Source organism: Eurosta solidaginis, chromosome 4 (genome assembly GCF_040869045.1).
Source record: "Eurosta solidaginis isolate ZX-2024a chromosome 4, ASM4086904v1, whole genome shotgun sequence".
Classification (NCBI taxonomy): domain Eukaryota; kingdom Metazoa; phylum Arthropoda; class Insecta; order Diptera; family Tephritidae; genus Eurosta; species Eurosta solidaginis.
In genome coordinates this window covers 115,949,308-115,970,212 of record NC_090322.1, presented here as the reverse complement: position 1 = coordinate 115,970,212, position 20,905 = coordinate 115,949,308, and the positions used below count along the sequence as shown (strand labels likewise).

The 20,905-nt window shown below is 39.9% G+C and overlaps 1 protein-coding gene and 1 long non-coding RNA gene across 10 annotated transcripts; both read right to left on the bottom strand.

Annotated features, from left to right (window-relative positions):
• Positions 1–592: 592 nt before the first annotated feature.
• LOC137250194 (protein transport protein Sec24C-like) lies at positions 593–8,994 on the bottom strand. 9 transcript variants are annotated; one of them, XM_067782596.1, is made up of 10 exons: positions 8,056–8,994; positions 7,517–7,994; positions 7,226–7,452; positions 6,936–7,165; positions 6,543–6,879; positions 6,201–6,489; positions 5,993–6,145; positions 5,785–5,935; positions 1,842–2,166; positions 593–1,782 (listed from the first exon to the last, which is right to left on the bottom strand). In XM_067782596.1, exons 3-4 carry the CDS (start codon positions 7,369–7,371, stop codon positions 6,994–6,996), a joined length of 318 nt encoding a protein of 105 aa, XP_067638697.1. In that variant the 5' UTR covers positions 7,372–7,452; positions 7,517–7,994; positions 8,056–8,994; the 3' UTR covers positions 593–1,782; positions 1,842–2,166; positions 5,785–5,935; positions 5,993–6,145; positions 6,201–6,489; positions 6,543–6,879; positions 6,936–6,993. The 9 variants fall into 9 exon arrangements, with proteins under 9 accessions (XP_067638697.1, XP_067638698.1, XP_067638700.1 ...); XM_067782597.1 differs by having other exon boundaries at positions 5,993–6,135; XM_067782599.1 differs by having other exon boundaries at positions 5,993–6,489; positions 8,056–8,121; positions 8,678–8,992.
• A 546-nt stretch (positions 8,995–9,540) lies between these two features.
• Positions 9,541–20,469, bottom strand: LOC137250178 (uncharacterized). Its single transcript, XR_010952831.1, has 4 exons — positions 19,929–20,469; positions 19,663–19,852; positions 19,360–19,590; positions 9,541–10,020 (listed from the first exon to the last, which is right to left on the bottom strand). It is a non-coding gene; the product is annotated as an uncharacterized lncRNA (long non-coding RNA).
• Between the last annotated feature and the right edge of the window lie 436 nt (positions 20,470–20,905).

The following is a 20,905-nucleotide window of genomic DNA, read 5'->3' as shown; positions in this document are numbered from 1 at the left end:
CGAACACCATTTGTTTTTAATTATTATAGATATAGTTAAAATTATTAGTAAATATGAGTACGAATGTGTGCTATTCTTACTTTTTTTTTTTAAATTGTTGAGCAATATCAACAAATATGTCATACAAACAGGAACATCATTACTTTGTTGCCAGCTAGAAACATGAATGTGCCACATTCATTTTTGTGGCCCAACTTTATGTGATTGATGATATCCCTGCAAAAACGCTCCACGTCATTTTACTAGTCATTTTACGGTCATTGTGACTTTCTGCAGCGGTTATATTCATAGTCACGTTTGCATGGGCGTGATGAACTTTTGTGACCAAATTTTCCGTTTCGTTCCTATTAATGTGATCGTGCATTCCGCTCCCACTTATAGGATGTGAGCATAGCACTGTGCTGCTCACACACGTCACAATGCTCGTCAAATGGCGGTCATTTTTCCGTCATTTCACTCTACATTTTCGAGTCATTTGACAATCAATTTTACTGCGGTTTTACCATTTATATAACCGCCATATAACGTGAATTTTACCTGCAGATTTACTTTACCTGGAGCAGCCATATGAATAAAATATGAACCAAAAAAATTGAATTTTCAATATTTATTATTTTCAATATTATTATATATGTACATGAACTTGGAACTTATATTAATCCAGTTCATATAAAACAGAAGAACTTTAATAATAAATAAACTCGCTTAATTGGTTTTTGTTTTCCAATTGAAATCTCTTCTAAGCGAGCAAAAAATAATTTTAAACTTCAGAAAAAACTCCAATTATTTGAATAATCTACAACTTAAAGCTTAGTAGAAATTCAGATCAAGAATATTCAAAGGTGTCGTGGATCCGATTGCTGTCGTAATTGAAGAACTTAAAAATGTACGACTATTAATTGAGTCAGACTTATTATTGTTCTAAATCTAATCATTCAAGCAATAATTCTGCAACCCAAAGCAGGAGTATTGATTGGTTTCAAATCTAATTCCGACAGCAATCGTATCACATCCCTTATTATATATGTACGTGATATTGCAACTTAAATTAATACAATTGATATAAAGAAAAGTAAGTACTTTAATAATAACATAAACTCTCTTAATTGGTTTTTGTTTTCCAATTGAAATCTTTTCTAAGCGAGCAGAAAATAATTTTAAGCTGCAGAAAAAACTTCAATTATTTGAATAATCTACAACTTAAAGCTTAGTAGAAATTCAGATTACGTTTACTCTTTTTTCGAATCAAGAATATTCAAAGGTGTCGTGGAATCCGATTGCTGTCGTAATTGATGAACTTAAAAATGTACGACTTGTAATAAAGTCAGACTTATTATTGTTCTAAATCTAATTATTCAAGCAATAATTCTACAACCCTTAGCAGGAGTATTGATTGGTTTCAAATCTAATTCCGACAGCAATCGTATCACATCCCTTATTATATATGTACGTGATATTGCAACTTAAATTAATACTGTTGATATAAAGAAAAGAAAATACTTTAACAATAAATAAACTCTCTTAATTGGTTTTTGTTTTCCAATTGAAATCTTTTCCTGTGCAAGCACATCGCTAACCTGTGTTGGCAAAAGATATGATTATACTGTCTTCGATAGATAGTCGGACGAGGCGCTACTCGGCGAAGTAGAGATGACCGTTGTGTCGGTGGCAGCTGTTACCACAGCAGTTTCTAACTTTACACCATCCGTACAGTGTTATGAATGCTTCACTGCCTTTCCCAATTGCTTGGCGCCAGCAATTTTGCTGTTTGTAAAGCTTTAGCTGTAATGCAAATATATAGATGGGTTAAAGTGGTTTTCGTATGTTATTCAACAACTCACCCTATACCATCATCACAGCCTCCTCATCGATTTTGAATATGTGTACTGTTTCAGTATTCAGACCCAGTTCGTGCAACCGATTCATTCATATACTGTGGGTATTTGAGCCGTAGACGCAATGGAAGATATTTTGATTCTTTTTGAAGTGTAACATTTGTAAACAGTTGGGTTTCTCTGCTGTCACCATCACCACTAGAGAGCTATTGAAGAAACGCTCGACCAAGATAATATGTGAGATTTACACGCATAGATTTCTTCCACCTTTTCACAGTTATTTATGGAGAAAATGCGAAAGCCATATTTACCATCCAATACCGAAATAGAACTGTAGAGGAAGAAACATTTTATAAAATTTAATAAAATCAAAAAATGATAGTTGTGCTAAAATGGGGTAACGTATTGTATGTTAAAGTATAGCGAAGTCTCAGCAGCTTTGTCCTGGTGAAAATTGAGTTTGAATAGGTTTTATTCTTCATTCTTAGAAACATGTACGAAGGTACCTGGTAAGATATTAAAAACCCTCAACGCTTTTTTTGCTATAACTTAAAAAAACTCATATTCAAACTTCTGCTTAACTTCTACATATCAATAGCTACCTTTACCACCAGGAGTCACTATTGCTTCTACGCCTATGCTATTGTTTCCTACATCGATGAACTTTGTAATAAAATAAACAGCTATCTCCCCAATCTCTCCAGTTTTGTCGCCTCGCGAAACCCGATATTTTCATCAACCAAATCATCGGTGACCTTATTTAAAACATGCCAAATGTCGACCGTGCTTGGGAGCAGTGGTGGACCCAACAGAAGAGGAGATCGAGCGCTTGGCATGGGCTCATGAGGCGGTAGAAGTAGGTCGAAGGCAGTTCAAAAGGTTTGCTGCGAGAAACCCTCGGTTCTGCAACCGGTATGAGGAGGAAGAAGCGTCGAATGGCAGAAAGGGCCCAGTCCCAGAGCCGCGACGCAGGGCAGTCCCATAGACAAGACAAGTAGGCCCAAAGCTGTAAGACAGATGGGCCCCAATAGCGAGGTAGCAACTACCTCGAAGGCTGCGAGTCAGAGGGAAGTTCCAACTATGGAAGTAGGAGATAAGCCAAAGGGAGATAACGCTAAGACTCCGACTTTCTCGGAGGTGCTAGAGGGAGCTAAGACTCCGGCTTTCTCGGAGGTGCCAAAGGGAAATAACACTAAGACGCCGGATTTTCCCGAGAAAATGAGTGATGTGGCAAAGCAGTCACTGACTGTGGCGCTGGTTGATCGTAGCAGTCCTTTCGAACAGATGACTAGTGAAAGGTGGAGATCTGTAGAAAAGGAGCTTAAGATGATGCGGGAATAACCAAGTAAGCTCCTTCCAACCTTTGATTCGGGGGATGGTATAATGGTATGAAGATGATAGCGTGCGACAACATCGCGAGTTTGCGTGGCTGGAGGAAGTGGTTCCAAACCCCCAAAGGCAGGGCACGAACGCGCGTTTTGAGATGGTGGATAAAGCGCAAATCCCCAAGGTACCAAAAGTTAAGGTATGGATAACAGGCGTGATGAAGTCGGAGGATACAATGCGACTTTTTCAGAATCAGAATCCGAACATACCGACACAGGATTGGAAGGTACTTACTGTATCTCGGCCTACGGAGGAAGGTCAGTTATACATTTTCCAAATAAACAAGCAGGCGGAGGATATATTGTACGCGCAGCTTGGAAAAATGTCCTTAGGTACAGGCAAAATTTATATGCGACTCAGGAAAAGAAGTCGCGGGTATTAAAGTCCTAACACGCTGGACGTGGGCGAAGTCGAAAAGGACCTCAAAAGCCTAAGGGAAAAAAGACAGGTGGAGGTAGCCCACGTCACTCCGAATGTCTTAGAAGGGGACCAACAGCCAGATGGTGCTGTGAGTCGCACAGAGGAACACCCGGCACAACAGGTACAAGAGTCTGAAGGGGGCTTCGAACACTCTAAACCAAAAGGGCTAGGGGAGGACGACGACGTCCCGATGAAGGTGCTGGAGGGGGACAAGCAGCCCATTGGTGCTGCGAGTCCTACAGATAAACCTCCAACACAGTAAAGTGGCGTCGAGCGAACTCCTCCTCCTAACGCGCTGATCCAGGAGCAGTGGCTTCCATCGGGAGGAAAGGTTTCTGAAAATTAGCGCGCGCGGATTTGGCGTTTACTATGCGCAAACGGAAGGACGGGTGCGAGCTGTAGTAATGGTAAGGAAACAGCTGCATTCATATATGCTGCCTAATTACATTACTGAGGACCTCGTAGTGGTGGTGAAATCGCCGGGCTAAGATGGTACATTTCCGGCCATGCTACAAGTTTCAAGTAGGGCGGTCGTGGGATGGCTTAAAATAATATTCGATGGGTGCATAAACTGAATCATGTACCGCACTCTTAGAGAACTGCTCGTGTAGCTTTCCTACCAAAGGCGGGGAAGATCGGTCACGTGTATCCCAAAGATTATAGACCCAATAGCTTACCATCATTTCTGCTCAAAACCTTTGAGAGGCTGCTAGATGTGTACATAAAGTCCAACGTGGATGAAAAGCTGCTCTCCACAACACAACAGGCGTACACCAAAGGCAAGTCAGTAGACACCGCATTGCATAGGGTGGTAATAGGCATAGAAAAAGCCTTGGAATATAAGGAATATGCTCTACAAGTCTTCTTAAGCATTGCCGGGGCTTTCTAAATGAGCGATTATTGATGGTCTTAATTACGTTAAAGTACATCCAGCCTTACCCAGATGGATCGACTGCATGTTAAACTGCAGTAAGATTACATCGCAATGGGGATTGTACGCGGCCACGAAATTAGTGGACACGGGCACTCCGCAGGGAGGGGTGCTATCAGCTCTGCTGTGGACGCTGGTCATTAACCAGCTGCTTAGGGGATTCTACGAGGGACCACAAAAACTTACGGTTTACGCAGATGACGTTGCATATGGTCTTGTTTACAAAGAGGTACAAGGTCCCTAATTGGACCAGGCCTTAGTTAGGAGGGGTGACCCTACGGGAGAAACCTTGCACAAATTATCTAGGAATGATCCTAGACAGTAAGCTGTCATGGAAGCTCAACGTGGAGGAGAGGGTGAGGAAGGCTTCAACGGCACTTTATGCATGTAAAAGAATGCAAAAGAACCGGCATATACGATCAGAAGGAACTCGATGACGATACCTCAAAACTAACAACCAAAAGCAATAATTATCATTTCACTGACACAAATTTTATAGTTTTTTTTTTCGGGATTTGGACACAATGTTGTTGTTGTTTTTGTAGCGATAAGGTTGCTCCCCGAAGGGTTTGGGGAGTGTTATCGATGTGATGGTCCTTTAGCCGGATACAGATCCGGTACGCTCCAGTAACACAGCACCATTAAAGTGCTAGCCCGACTATCTTGGGAACGATTTATCCACCTATCCACCCCCCCCCCCCCCCCCCAGATCCTTGTCTGTTAGTGAAACAGGATTCGCCGCGGATAGGTGAGGTTGACAATTGGGTTTGGAGAAGCTATATATTGCGCTGGCAACCTGAAGGGTTGCGCTACACAGCCCCTTGAATCTGGTATTTTAGTCGCCTCTTACGACAGGCATACCTACCGCAGATAAATTCTGACCCCTAACCCGCTGGGGGTATTTGGACACAATCTTTTCATTATATGACTTAACAATTTAAAGGCTTCATTCTGTATTGCGAACGATAGCTCAGACGAACGATTCGCCTCCAAACGATATCGTCTAGCAATGGTATTCTCTATCATTTTCGTTCGGTCTTTACCTTTCTAACAAACAGGAAGGCAAAAGTAATTGTCAAGTGATAAGTTGCCTTGTTTAACATAGTGCAAATACACTAGCGATTCGTCTTTGATCCGCATCGTAAGTTCGTTTCGTAATAGAGAATGAGGCCCTAAGATTAGACATTTTTTTCAATTTGTATTTTGACTTACCAGCAACAACAGAATCATGTTTAATTGTACGCCGCACAAGCAATTTAGCATCATGTAACGAAGCTCAGTTTCTTCCAAAAATTGTTCAACACTGCCACGTAAAATCAATGTACTTGTTCTAGCATTAACGCAACCTTTAAATAATTATAAACTATAAAAATGAAATTAATGTAAAACCTTGGAAAATGTTGAAACGTTCACCACCAACCTGACGTTCTTCAAAGTAATCACATTGACCCAAAACACTTGAATTAATATCATTAGCTGTAGTCATAACAGCGCCACCACAAGCTTTCATTCTACGTTTCCAATCTTCTTCTGGTACATGAACAGCACAGAACATATCACGATCTGCAAAATACTGTGTATCAACATCACCAATTGGCAATTTAGAAAACACAACATTGGCGCCTTACTTAGCTAGTTTATTCTACAGAATACGCCATTCAGCATCAACAATTTTCTGATACTCTTGGACATTAGAGGACATTGCTGTGGCAGATCATTTTTCAAATAACACTTTGTTGCTCCTTTGATTGGCGCTTCGACATGTACAGCCATGTCATATTTTAGCATGCATAATTGTAATGCTTTACGTATAGCTTTAATTATGATACGTGCATGCACGCCTTCCGCAACATCTGGCTTAACTTGTTTTAAGATTTCACATGCTTAAAATACTACTTAAGTGGTGCCATCGCCGACCTGATAAGAGAAACATTTTTATTCTACACATTCTAATATAACAAAAAACTTACCTCAGCATTTTGAGATTTGGCGATGTCTACTAGAGTTTTACGGCTGGATTCACAATATCCAATGGTTTCATAATGGTTTCCCCATCATTTGAAATTGTGGCCTTACCACTGGAATCAACAATATGCTTGTCAATACTACGTGAACCCAATGTAGTGCGTACAGTGCCACAATTGAATGCGAGGCATTGTTGGATATGAGTTGAGGTTTACCATGAGAGCTATCGGTACCCAAGCATTTTTTACACAAATACTCATGTACCCAATACAAGTTCAAGACATTCATATTTATCGACACGCTGTCCGGTATGGCCCAAATGTTGGAAATATGCAGTTGGCACTGTTGAGAAAAAATATGGATCAATGAAGACAAGTAAAAGTGAAATATTTTTTTACCATCTCTTGTTACTTTACACATTAGACATTGGAAACGACGACCAGCATCTACAAGTTGCTATTGAGCCTTGCATCGATTGCATCTAATTGCACCCAATTCACCAAAATTTACAATGGGTGGCTCATATTCACCCTCAACCGTGCGTGCCATTGGTGAGACGGTAAGTTTAATGGACAAAGCTGTTGTTTTTAATAGATCATCTGTTGCAGGTATGCAATACAAAGACGACCTGCAGAGAAGAAAGATCAATGTAATTGCTAAACAAAACATTAATTTCGATTATCGATACCTAACGTAACGTGGCGAGGATTTACCCTGATCTTCTACCACATATTTTGTGGTCACCAATGGTGGTAATAAACCCTGTTCATTAGTAATAAAAGCACCACCAGCGCTATTTTTATTTTCAATGATAACGCTTATCGGATTTGGCATCTGATCGGGATCTAAACGGCGTTGGGCTTGATCATACTGTTGCGGCTGTTGATATTTACCTGTAACAGGTGCAGGTGGTTGCTAAAGAAAATAACACAAAAATAATCATCAGCAAATTTGTAAATTATTAGTTGTATTAACATACATTATAACCAGGACGTCCGGACGTGTCCGGGTATTGGAGGTTGACCCGGCTTGGGTGGTTGACTGAGCATTGGCGTCTGTCCAGGTTGCGTTGGTGGCATCATAAAAGCCATCAATAACAAGTGCCAAGAATATATCCGCGGCATACCTGCCGACCAAAATGATTCAGGGGGTTGTGATTGCCAACCTCACCTACCCGTGGCGAATCCTGTACCTAAAAATTTGGTGTGAACAATTGGTGCCAGTTAACCCTCTGAAATAATCGGCGCAATTGTACGCCATTGTGTTGGCATTAATTTGGCAAAATGCAAAAGCTTTTCATCCTTCTCCCATGACCATTCTGTCTTCTTTATGCTAGGATCAAGCCATTCGTACCAGCGTGCCTTACATTGCTTGGCGGATTTGCGGTGCAGCAGTTATGCAATACGTGACCACTGGTTTTTACCATATTTCATTACAGCTGCTTTGAGGATTTCATCCTGAAAGTTATCAATTTAGTTAATAAACGGCCAAGAGTAACCACTCGCGTCAAATGCTTACCTCAGTGTTTCTCCACACACCATCTTTTATCATAATTCGCGGCATGGTGCTACATAATTGTGATGTCTTTCGATGAGCACAAAAATCAAATAAAAAATTGTTGTCGAAATAAACAGCAAAAATCATTGTATATTAGACTTTGGGAAAAATTTAGAATAGCACCCCTTAGTTAGGGGCAAAACTTGGTATCAAATGAAAGAGGGAGCTCTCCCGATCACAAATATATATATTTTAAAGTGTGCAAACTTATAACTTAAAAGTTATTTGTTGTTAAAGTTTGCAAATTTAGCAAATTTCTATAGCACTTTAAATTACAATTTACACATCTTTCAAAACCTTAATCCACATACATATCTATATAAATTGGCAACGATAAACTTAAATTGCATTTTTGTATATTTCACATTTCATTTTTGTATTGTTTTCACTTATTATAAATGTTTTTATTAAATCAATCGCGCTTTTGTAGCAACATGCACATATATATATATATATACATATATTTTATTGATGACATTACAAAGCTGTGCTGCCACATATATATTCGTATACACATATAAAATTTGTATAGAAATTTGCAAACTTTAACACCAAATAACTTTTAAATTATAAGTTTGCGCACTTTAAAATATATATATATGTGATCTGGAGAACTCCCTCTTAATTTTAAATCTTTCCGGAGATATTCCATTTAAAACTCTCAAAATTGAAAAAATTTTCGACCACCAAATGTTTTGCTGTCTCTGCTGAATTAGAAATGGCGGATTTTTTTGCACGCAAAAATGACGTATTTTGCTATCCCTATAAAAATAATAGGTGCGAGAGAGCACGATACATTGTGGGAAAGCTAAATTTGTCAACATGCTATTTCATTTGGAGAATTTTTCATTCCAAATCGTCACCCCTGTCAAAATTTCGTGTGTCTGTGTGCGTTTTTGGTCACACGATTTTTGCAGGGATGTTGATTCATGAAAACGGGATTGCAAATTATTGGGGTTTCCGTGTACGGCAGGAAGCTGTAGATTTAAGTAGAACCTAATGCTTTGTTTTCATATGTCAAAATCACTGACATCAAATATTGACATAACTGTCACCATGGCGATTTGGTGTCAAATGTGTTTTCATTACATCCCTACAAGACAGGTACCCGTTACCTAATCGATTACTTAATCGTTACCAATAACTTGATCACCAATTATCGTCTTAATGACTTTTACATTGCTGTCGTGAAAAAGGTAACGCATGCGCTCTCTCAAAATAGTGTACGTGTGACTCGCTTTCTCGCTCTTACCTATTGTGTTTTCGACATTCCTTCTCGCTCGATGTTATTTACATTTTTAAGTTACTTCATTAGGTATGTTTTCGTTATCGCTAACCAAAACATATGCAACAACAACAACACGGGTAACTGGCCTATCGGTTACCCGTACCGGTTACCTTCTGTCAATTCGCTTTTTATATGAATGAACGCGTCCCTTTTGTTTAAATAATATTTAATTATGAATAAATTATGTATACAATGGTTTTTACAAATAATTTCCTTAATTTTCTAGTAAACCTTACATATGTGCATATTTATATGTACAAACTACATATGTAAAGACATAAACTTATTTGTAGTCGTGCCCTTTCTGAAACCATTTTGAGTTTCGAAGCTCACACTGATGGTACTCACTTTTTCCTGCGCGGGTGGTGTTGTTAGTATCAGTTTGCATAGATATGAGTGTTGTAGATATAATACCGGAATATATGCAGCCCCATTTCATGTTATCAAAGTCGATTTGCAGGTGATGTTGAGCCTTTGAACTTGACCCTTTCCCATAATATGCGTGGTAGGGCCTTATATGTGATACTAAAAAGGCCGAGGGACAGTTGTCGCAATTTTCTTGTAGTTTGAGCAAATGTACGTTCTTCTTACAGCCACAGCTGGAATATTGCTATGCCCACATCGTCAAATCGAATTACCTAGAATGAAAAAGAAACGAATATCAGTAAGGATAGATGATAAGTTTTTAATATAACCGGAAGTGCTTAATAAATACAAGATACTCAAGGGGATTTCAGATAACCAGAATCAGGACCTGTAAAGTAAATTCAAGTGAACCTCCACCATGCCAAGGCATCTTCCGGTAGCGGGGGTACCCGAAGATTATAACAAGGGATAATTGATAGATGTTGGGGTAATAGATAGTAAATTAGGCGTGCTACAAAAACAAAAACGAATAAATGCAGATGACTGTTTAATCCATTGTGCGAAGTCCTTTGAATGGATGTGCAAATTGAAACGGGCAAAGTACTGCTAAAACTGCTTTCCCCGAGTAACCCGGGAACGAATTGATATGACTACGTCTATTGTTCTTTAGCAGCAGTGCCGAGCACCTGTTCTGTTTTTGACAGGAAAGTAAACGTTTGGTTGTCTGCAAGTTTATCATATGCCAGTACAGAACATACTCGTTTTCTGGATCTGAACAGTACATCTAATTTTCCCAGATTTTCTGGGCTCAGCGAGGGTATCCTCCTGAATGGTGCATGTGTACCCTGCTACCTTGCCTGGCCGCTCACCCAACAACACCAGGCAACCCGGAACTTGCCTTGCGACACCCAAAGTGCACTCACGCTTCTCATGGCTCCAGCGAGTTAGTGGGCTTAGAGTATACCCGTGGTAGCTATGCCTGTCGTAAGAGGCTACTAAAATACCAAATTGATTCAAGGGGTTTTGTAACGCAATGTTTTCAATGGGTTGCCAGCGCAATATATAGCCTCTCCAACCCAATTGTCAACGTCACCTACCCGTGGCGAATCCTGTTTCTTTAACAGCCGAGGCTCTGGCGACCTCATGTTCCTGTAGATCCAACATTTGAAGGCGCTTAGTTAGCTGACATCGCTTACTTAACCGGTAGATTCTAAAGTAAAAACCAAAACACAAAATATAGGTTAGGTTGAAGTGGCCGGTTCATGAGGATCTCACATAGACTGAATGAGTCCGTAGTGTTACCAGAAGTTTGTTTTAACGACCAAGCTGAAAACCCTATCAAGAACCAGGACCTATGTTATAAAAAAACTCCGTCTTCTTGACAAATACTAAAAGCTTCCTAGGACTTAAGCCACTTGCTGCTTCTAGATCTGACAGCTTTATCACTCCTAATAGCTGGAGCCTTAGCCTGGCAAGCGCTGGGCATGATATTTCTCAGGGGGTCCGGTATCTCTCGGGGGCCCGCGATTTAGAGGTACTAAGACATTTTTTTTAATTCAGGAGAGTCTTTAGTTGTTCCATGTGGAAATTTTAAGCCAAATTTCAAAAGCACGAATATTGATAATGATTTTTTACCTGGTCCCTCGAACAATAAGACAATAAAAAAATCAAACAAAAATATATGTTTACATGAATCCGAAATCGTACAGTTTTCGTGGTAACACTGATGAAGGTTCATCTTCAAAAAGCCTTCCAACAATACCACCAACTCTGTATCAAAGTCTAGATTATTTAAACGACTTCGATATCGGTACCGTGAATAATGAGTTTTTGCGATCTGAAGAAGTCAACGAAATAATTCGTCGAGGTCATCAAAAGTGCCCTGTTATTTTTCCACGTGATTGTCATGACGAGGCATTTCCTACCTCGTTGTTAAACAGAATCTTGCCAAATGGAGAGAAAGTGGAGCGTCACTGGTTGGTGTGGAGTGCCAGTAGCAATGCTTTTTATTGCCTACCATGTCGTCTGTTAAGCACCAATACTTTAAATCGACCTAAAATTTGTTGTCCTGGCGAATATTCGAAATTCCAGGTATGGAAGAAGCTATACGCTAAACTGCCATCACACGAAAATACTGAAGATCACATTAAATGTTATATTCAATGGCGATCTTTACAAAACCTAATTCGAAAGGAGGCTACAATTGATACACTTATCAATGAACAGCTAATCACTGAAACTCAAAAGTGGAAAGAAATTTTATATAGAATTTTGGACACTATTTTTTTTCCAAAAAGCGAAAGGATGGACATTTTTTGGGCATCTAAGATCTCATAAGCCATTATGATCCGATACTTAGAGATCATTTGGAGAAAGTTAGGATTTCACAATAGCAGCACAAACATTTACAAGTGCACTATCTTTCCCCAGACATTCAGAACGAGTTTATAGAAATTTGTGCAAAGCATGTGAGGGAAACTATATTAGATCAAGGCAAGAAAGCTAAGTATTTTGCTATTATCGTTGATGCTATGCTTGATGCTAGTCACGTTGACTACGTTCATTTTGCGCTCACTCCATTTCAATTCGAAAGCAACAAATTTACAATTCCAGAACAGATTTTGGCTTTCGTGAATTGTAACCATAAAACTGCTCAGAAAATCGCTGATCTAATTTGCCATACATGATTGAAGATTGTCGTGCACAAGGGTACGATAACGGCGCCAATATGAAAGGAGCTTACAAGGGAGCACTACGTCACATTCTCGACAAAAACTCGAATGCTGATTACTCGCCTTGTGCAACCCGCAGCTATGATAGCGTTTTCTTTTCTGGATAAAGTGTTACGCAAGCGTTGTTGTTCTATTCTAAAAAACAAGCAAAGCCTTTACGGGGTATTTCATTCTTTTGTGAAAATTCTTGCCTGCTAGCAAAACGCAAAAGCGTTACACTTTTACCCTGTATAAAATGGCGGTGTGGCAGTGCAACTTTGTGAAACTCTCAATTCGCTCTTAAGTTCCACATATACTCTGTTAATATGAGTGAATTTGGTGAGTTGAAATGTTCTTTGTATGCACTATAAATGTTGACCATTTTCTGGGGTAGGAGTAACTCTATTGCTGTTGTTGTTGTAGCGATAAGGTTGCTCCCCGAAGGCTTTGAGGAGTATTATCGATGTGATGGTCCTTTGCCGGATACAGATCCGGTACGCTCCGGTACCACAGCACCATTAAGGTGCTAGCCCGACCATCTCGGGAACGATTTATGTGACCACAGTAAACCTTCAGGCCATCCTCCCTCCCCATCCCAAGTTCCATGAGGAGCTTGGGGTCGCCAGAGTCTCGTCTGTTAGTGAAACAGGATTCGCCGCGGATAGGTGAGGTTGACAATTAGGGTTGCGCTACACAGCCCCTGGAATCTGATATTTTAGTCCCCTCTTACGCATACGACAGGCATACCTACAGCGGGTATATTCTGACCCCCTAACCCGATGGGGTAGAGTATTACCATTTACTTAGGTAACAATTTATTTCAGAAAAGGAAACGCTATCAATTTATGTGGTGTTGATGCTGCAGAATGTTGTACGGCTGCAATTATTTTCTTCGGCAGCACTCCACAACGATGTGACATCCTCAAAAAAAATGTACCTATCGCTCTGGATGTATTAGAGAGGAGTGCTGCGCCTGATATTGCGGCGGATGCCGTTGTTTTCGGAATTCCGTTCGGTGAGGGTGAAAACTTAAAAAGTATTTTCAACCAGGTCTGCCTCTCAATTGAGTTTATGGCTCCGCAGATCAGGGATATTTTCCGCACTAAGGCGTCAAGTACTACACTGAACAGTGCAGTCATAATAAAATTTCACTCTCCTCTTGACCGCAATCGTACCCTGCGAGCCTTTAGAGAACATCGCAAGAAAATCAAATCTGTGACTCCTTTGCGTCCAATCGGCATTGAGGGGTCCTTTCATATATACGAGAGCCTCACTAGGAAGAATAGACTTTTACTGCAAGAGGCCATTAAACTGCGACGTAAAGGAAGGTATGGTACATGTAAGAGCGGACAGGTCAACAAACAGCCCACCACTACAAATAAAGAGTGTTGATGATTTGCAGCAGTTTCGCTAGAGTTGTATTTAATATAGTAATGGTATGTTGTCGTTTCTGTTTTGTATATATATATTTTGTAAGTGCAGTTAAACTCAGTCACTGTGTGGTATCTTTACTTCGGTTTATTTGTAATTATCTTGGGGTTGCTTTTAACTTACGCTATATAAATGATTCTAAACAGTGGAATGAATAGCATTGGGGAAAATAGTCTTGCACTTTTAAATATCATGTGCAGTAGACAAAAAGGATTTAATGTTGTACATTTTAATGCACGAAGTCTTAATTATGAGAAAATGGATCTGGTTAGGAGAACCTTTGAGCTGTCGTCTGTGAATGTTATTTGCGTATCTGAGACCTGGTTTAGACATGACTTAAGAGACGCACACTTTGAAATAGAGGGCTATAAATTATATCGAAATGATAGACTTAATAGAAAGGGTGGAGGAGTGGCGGTGTACTGCAAATCTCATCTGAAGACTCGCATAGTTTCCCATTCTGTTGAGAGTACAACTGAGTTTGTACTTATTGAAGTGTCTAGTTCTGCGTCAAAAATCCTTGTGTCATGCGTGTATAATCCTAATAGGTGTTCTAGTGTAAGTGATTTTTGTAGCATGCTATCTGCTTTCACAGTTGACTTTGATAATATCGTTGTGTGTGGTGACTTTAATGTTAATATGTTATGTCGTGACATGTATAGTTCCCGTCTGTTGGACGATGTGTCTGGTGTTGGTCTTTCTTTAGTTAACTCATCAGTACCAACAAGGTTCGCGAATAACTGTTGTCCTAGTCTGCTTGATTATTTCTTTGTCACCGATCCGTCCTCCGTTTTAAAATTTGACCAAATATCATTTATCTCTGACCATGATTTAATTTTTTGTTCGTTTGATTTTGACTTTGGCCAGCATAATTCCTTTCCTGTTACATATAGCTTCCCTGACTATCGCTCGCTTAACCTTAACAGCTTGACTGCTGACATATCTCGTGTTTACTGGGCCGATTGCTGGAGTTTATCTAATGTGAACGATAAACTCAAATTTTTAAATGAAACGGTACTCACTCTTTACTATGCCCATGTACCAATGCGTTGTTTTCAAAGAAAATCGTCCTCGTGCCCATGGTTCAACACAATTGTTCGTACTATGATTAAAAAACGCAACAAGGCCTATGCAGTGTGGAAAAAGAATCGGATAGATTTGAACTGGCATACCTATAAGAATGTTCGAAATAAAACTACTGCCGTTATCAAACGTGAAAAACGCAAGTATTTTGGTAAAATGTTAAATTCCGAGCTGCCAAATAATGTCCTCTGGCGTAATTTAAGAAACCTTCGTGTGCATGCTAAAGATAATTCAAATTGTTCCCTTAACCCTGATGAGCTCAATGATGTATTTGTAAATCGTACTTCCTCACCCAGCGCCAACAATTCCCAGCACATACCCTATCCACCTGCATCGGTTCAGCAATTTGAATTTTGTGCCGTCTCGGAGATTGATGTTGCAAGATGTGTTTGTAAGATCCGCTCAAACGCGATTGGTGCTGATGGAATCCCGCTAAAATTTCTAAAAATAATTCTTCCTCATATTTTGCCAACCCTAACACATATCATCAACCATTGTATTACAACTTCGTGCTTCCCTGATGCATGGAAGCTTGCAATCATTCTTCCGGTAGCTAAAAATAGAAGTGCTAGTAGTCCGTCTGATTTTCGTCCCATAAGCATCCTTCCCGCTCTATCGAAGACCCTTGAGTCCCTGTTATCTGAACAAATCCACTCGCATATAACTGTATACAAATTGCTTTCACCGATGCAGTCGGGGTTTAGATCTAAGCACAGCTGCGCCACAGCTGTTTAACTTTCAGGATCTACCAAATCTTTACATTAATGTTAACTGTCTGAAATATGTTTCTAAAGCGACGAATCTGGGCTTCGTCATAAATTCTAATCTGTCCTGTGTTGATCACGTTAATTCTGTCATCAGTAAAGTTTACTATACCCTACGAAACGTTAGAGTATCGGCGGCCTTTACCCCGCTAGAAATAAGAAGAAATCTGGCTATACAATTAATATTGCCAAGTATTTGTTATGCGGAATGTGTATACAGCAAACTAGATTCCAAGTCTGCACACAAAATTGATGTAGCCTTCAATCATGTAACGCGATATGTTTTTGGCTTAGCAAGATTTGACCATGTATCTGAATGGAGGACTCGTTTGTTGGGTTGTGAGGTCTCTGATTACCTTAGAGCGAGGAACTGCATTTTCCTTTATCGTATTATGGCAGATAAAGTGCCCAGTTACTTATATAACAAGTTGACTCTTTCGCAGTCTGCTCGCATATGTGACATAATTTTACGAAACTACAACTATTTGAACTCTGCAAGGCTATTCTTTGTCAATGCTATCCGCATATGGAACTCCATCCCGAACTCAATTCGCAATAGCTTAAGTAAAAGCAACTTTAAGAATGTTATATATTCGTTCTTTCGTCAATGAATGTCTTGATTTGAAACTGAGTTTACCTACATATCTTCTAGTCAATTATTATTATTATTATCTTAAGTATTCTGGTACCCAACTAGCAATTCTGTTTCCGAAAATGGCTTACTGTATATTTAGATATAACCGATTTTAATACTAAGTTCGTTTTTATTTTCTTAATTGTTTTTTGTAAGCGTTCGTACGCGTTGGGAGCGAATATTTCCTAACGTTAAACTTTTCTTTTTTTTTTTTCCTTTATGAATTGTAGTGAGAATATTCTGTTATGAATCTGTTTTGGTTTCCATCATATATTATTTTATATACCTTAAATATGTTAGGTTAATGTGTTAAATTTAAAACTTGAATGTTTTATTATTATCCTGTCATTTAATGTCTGTTGTACTATAAAAGATCATACATGATCTTATTGTACTAATATATATTTCTTTTAATAAATGAAATGAAATGAAAAAAAAAAGCAAGTAAAGCCACTCTTTGATATCCGAACATTCTATATTGAATAATTAAAATTTATAATCATCATTAAAATTATCAGAAATGTATGAAAATGTTACCAAATAACTAGAAAAGATTATTTGAAATAATATGTGGCTGTTAAAAGAGAATTTTATTTCTACGTTACAATAAAATAAAACAAATAGTAAATATTCTGTGTTAATTTTATTGTCAGCTCTTAGCCAAACATCATTTAGTTGATGTGGCAAAAATTTTTTTTGATGTAATCCATCTATAATGATTTATGAATGAAACGTCATTAATTCACGTTAATCAAATGAATTAGTGGATTTTTTATAGGGGGCCCGTACATTTTTTTAGTCCCGGGCCCGGATTTTCTCTCTACGGCCCTGGTTCGAAGACGCCAGAGGGGAGGGAGAAGCCAGAGTCTCCGGACCCAGAGCCAAAATATCAATACCTCTAAAAGCACATACGAGCACCTTTCAAGCGGAAGTATTCGCCATATGTTGGTGCGCTAAGCTGAACCTTCAGCGCTGATAATCCAATGAAACAATTGCCATACTCAATCAGACAGTCAGGCCCCACTAAAGGCAATTGTGGCGTTCGAAATAAAGTCAGCACTGGTCCTTGGGTGCACAACGTAGTACTGTTGCACTGGGTCCCAGGCCACAGGGGAGTGCAGGGTAATGAGCAGGCGGACTCTAGTGTTTAGTTTGTTGCGTCCCTCCCACAAATTAACATCCTCCCAGCAGATCCATGCAGCGGGTCTGCGCCATACTCTCCTCCTCCGGGAAGGTATCGAAACCAATCCGTGTCCTTCTCCTGACCCCGGCCATGAGAAATGGTTTTGCTGCGTTTGCCGGAAAAGAATCTTTTTAGGACGGTCATACTCTTGTCAGTGTGTCACGTGCAAGGGATGGTTGCATCGGACAGATTGTTCTGGGCTTGATCCCAAAACCCGACGTCCTCGTAACTTTTACAAATCTTTTGTGGCTTCTTGTTATTCACGCCCTCATTACATTATGAGAAAATACGGGCCCTGATAACACAGCCGTATGAAGCTGAAAAACACAAGCAGGTCCTGAGTGAACTCCACAAACAGGCGTCGGACCTCTATGCCAGGAATTGCCCGGTGAATCCTGTACTCAAAGAAAAAAACTAGCAGAGTAGGAACGCACTCTCCCCAAGGAAACGGGAGTCACTCTAGCCCAACTTCGATCTGGATACTGTAACAGGTTAAACTCTTACCTATCCATAATCAACCCCGACATACAAAACATATGTCCTGCTTATAATGTGTCCCCACATGACACCAACCATCTCTTTAGCTGTATTGTGTAATCAACGCCTCTAACACTCCTCTCATTATGGTCCACCCCTGTTGAAACTTTCTGTTCCCTTGGACTCCCGTTAGAGGACATTGATGACAATTTGTGATCTGTCGCACCTATTGGATGGGGCGAAGCACTGCTACAAAAAGAGCAGGCGGACAACCCGGAAAGAGAGGCAGGAACCGCATGACCCATCGATCCCGAGCCTTTCCTGTCAGTTGGCTCACAGGGGCATTTATTAGGAGAAGGGGGGGGGAGGGGGGGGGGGGGAGAGAGAAGAACACTGGAGCAATACGCCAGGTTTGAGACAATCTAAGTTACTGTTAGGAAGTTATAGCACAAGTCGCTACAGGGCAATAATAGACCTATCGAAAGATAACCGAAGAAGCCCAAGAGCTATTCTTACAGGGCATTATAGACTGAGCAGCCGTATGCAGAAAGTGGGCATACTATCGAATAACACATGCCGATTTTGTGATCGATCAGCAGACGGCGGACCATATCCTCCAAGAATACGAGGCAATCTCAAAACGTAGGGCTAAGTTTATGGGCTCACCATGGCCAGTGCATTCCCACATTTAATCCCTCAAGCCAAGAACTCTGCTAGGGTTCATCAAAGAAGTCGGCTACGATGAGGTGCTCTGAAGGAGATGTGCAAGTCACTGTGCAATCCTCAATAAATTATCTATCTGCGTTCCGGTAACAAGCACCATTGAGGTACTAACCCAACCATCTCCGGACCTATTGATATGACTACATTGAACCTTCTAGGGATTGAATATTAATAATGACCGCAATGCGAAAGTCTGCTAAAATTTACCATTCTCCATGGAATGCTACATATATAACTTCCCACGTTTTGAATCAGTAATGAAAAGAGCAAAATTTACTAAAATTTTAACTGGTTGTGGGTAAGGTGTTGATGTCCTCTCTTAACGCAATGTAATGGCAACGGCGACGCAGGGAAAATAATAAAAATCCTATAAATCTACTGATCATAATTAATTAATCCCTCCCTTTCTATGCAGTTGTATGCATACATACATATGGGTTTTGTTCTCCAAACGCTATTTAAAAAAATCAATTGGTATTTACATGAACTTCGAACTCTTTGGTATTTGCCTTCTTCAGTTGATTATCAACAAAAGCATGACAAATTATCACTAACAAATTCATACATGTTGTTTATATATTTAATATGGTAGGCAATTTACTTACCCTTTCTGGTGCGATGATCCTGGACAATCGGGCCTGACTAGACGAGATTTATTTTGCTTTAACATAGCGTGCTTAACGCGAACCATATCATGTTAGGGCACAATTTCGATTATGCAACCAATCAAAGAAATGTCGTGCTTGTAATACTGCTATGATAGCAGCAGCAGCTCCCGGTGGCGGCACATAAACAACAGTTGCATGCGGATCAGTTGGATTTTTTGCTTCGGCTACCTATTCAATTTTAATTCACATTACATTATCTACTATTGCAATTTTTAATCAATACAAATCAATATAAATTACCGAAGCAAATACTGGCAAACGAAGATGCGTAGTTCCACCCTTTTTTGGGAAAATGCATCCAACCAATTTTGTACCGTATTCCAAAGCATGTTGGTTGTGGAAAGTACCTTGTTTACCGGTAAATCCTTGGCAAATGACACGTGAATCTGCATTTAATTGTAGGTTTCTTGTTGTTTTGGCATATCCTGAGCTGAATCGCACCCCGGCAGAGATGATATATATTAGAATAATATAACATTTTTTTTATTATTTAAAAATACACATACGTATGAATGAAAAGCAGAGAGTAAATAATGTTGCTTTGGTTGTAGCGATAAGGAAACTCCCCGGGAGCGATTTAGTATGACCACCTGAAACCTTCTAGGCCATCCCGTCGATTCTATACAACTTTCAGATTCTAAAAACGGATCTCGACACGCGTCTTTTGATACCACCTTTGTTTAGGTTGTGCACTGTCTTGAAAGCGTTACCTTTTTTGGTTTTGGAAATCGAATCTTCCAATTCCAATTGGTGGCAAGAGGACTTGGCTGCCTCTAGTTAATACGCCAGGTTAATTTAGAAGTGCCTAAACAGCTAACACACGTCACACCTAAAAGCCCGTAGCACAAGCACTTTTTTAGTTTTTTAGTTTAATTACCACAATTATAGTTTTTCATCGTTTTAAAATGTTTCCCGGAATAATTAATAAATTGTCGTATTAAGATGACGCTGTCATTTCGATGACAGCAAGAAACGTCGATGTGTTAGTGGAGAGCGGAAAAAGCTTTGAATGTGTGGGTGAACTAGTTACCTCCGTCTTGTAGGGATATTAAAAACTGGCATGAAGTCGATATAGCAGTGTGTGCCAAAGACTGTCATCAAATTGTGGTGCCAGTCGATTGACCTCCAGTTTTCACCACTGACGTCAAACGTTAAGTAAATATTTTTGACAGCGACGGGGTCATTTCGGGATCATTTGGGGTACCTACCGACATCATTTCTGGTTGCTTTTCGGGTTCCGTCCGGGATCCCATCGGGGTCATTTCGGGACTTTTTTGGGATCATTTGGGGTACCTTCCGGCATCATTTCTAGATGGTTTTGGGTATCCGTCCGGGATCCCGACTGGGTCATTTTGGGACTTTTTCTCGACTAATACGGGATCATTTGGGGTACCTTCCGGCATCATTTCTAGATGGTTTTGGGTATCCGTCCGGGATGCCGTCAGGGTAATTTCGGGACTTTTTCGCGACTAATATGGGATCA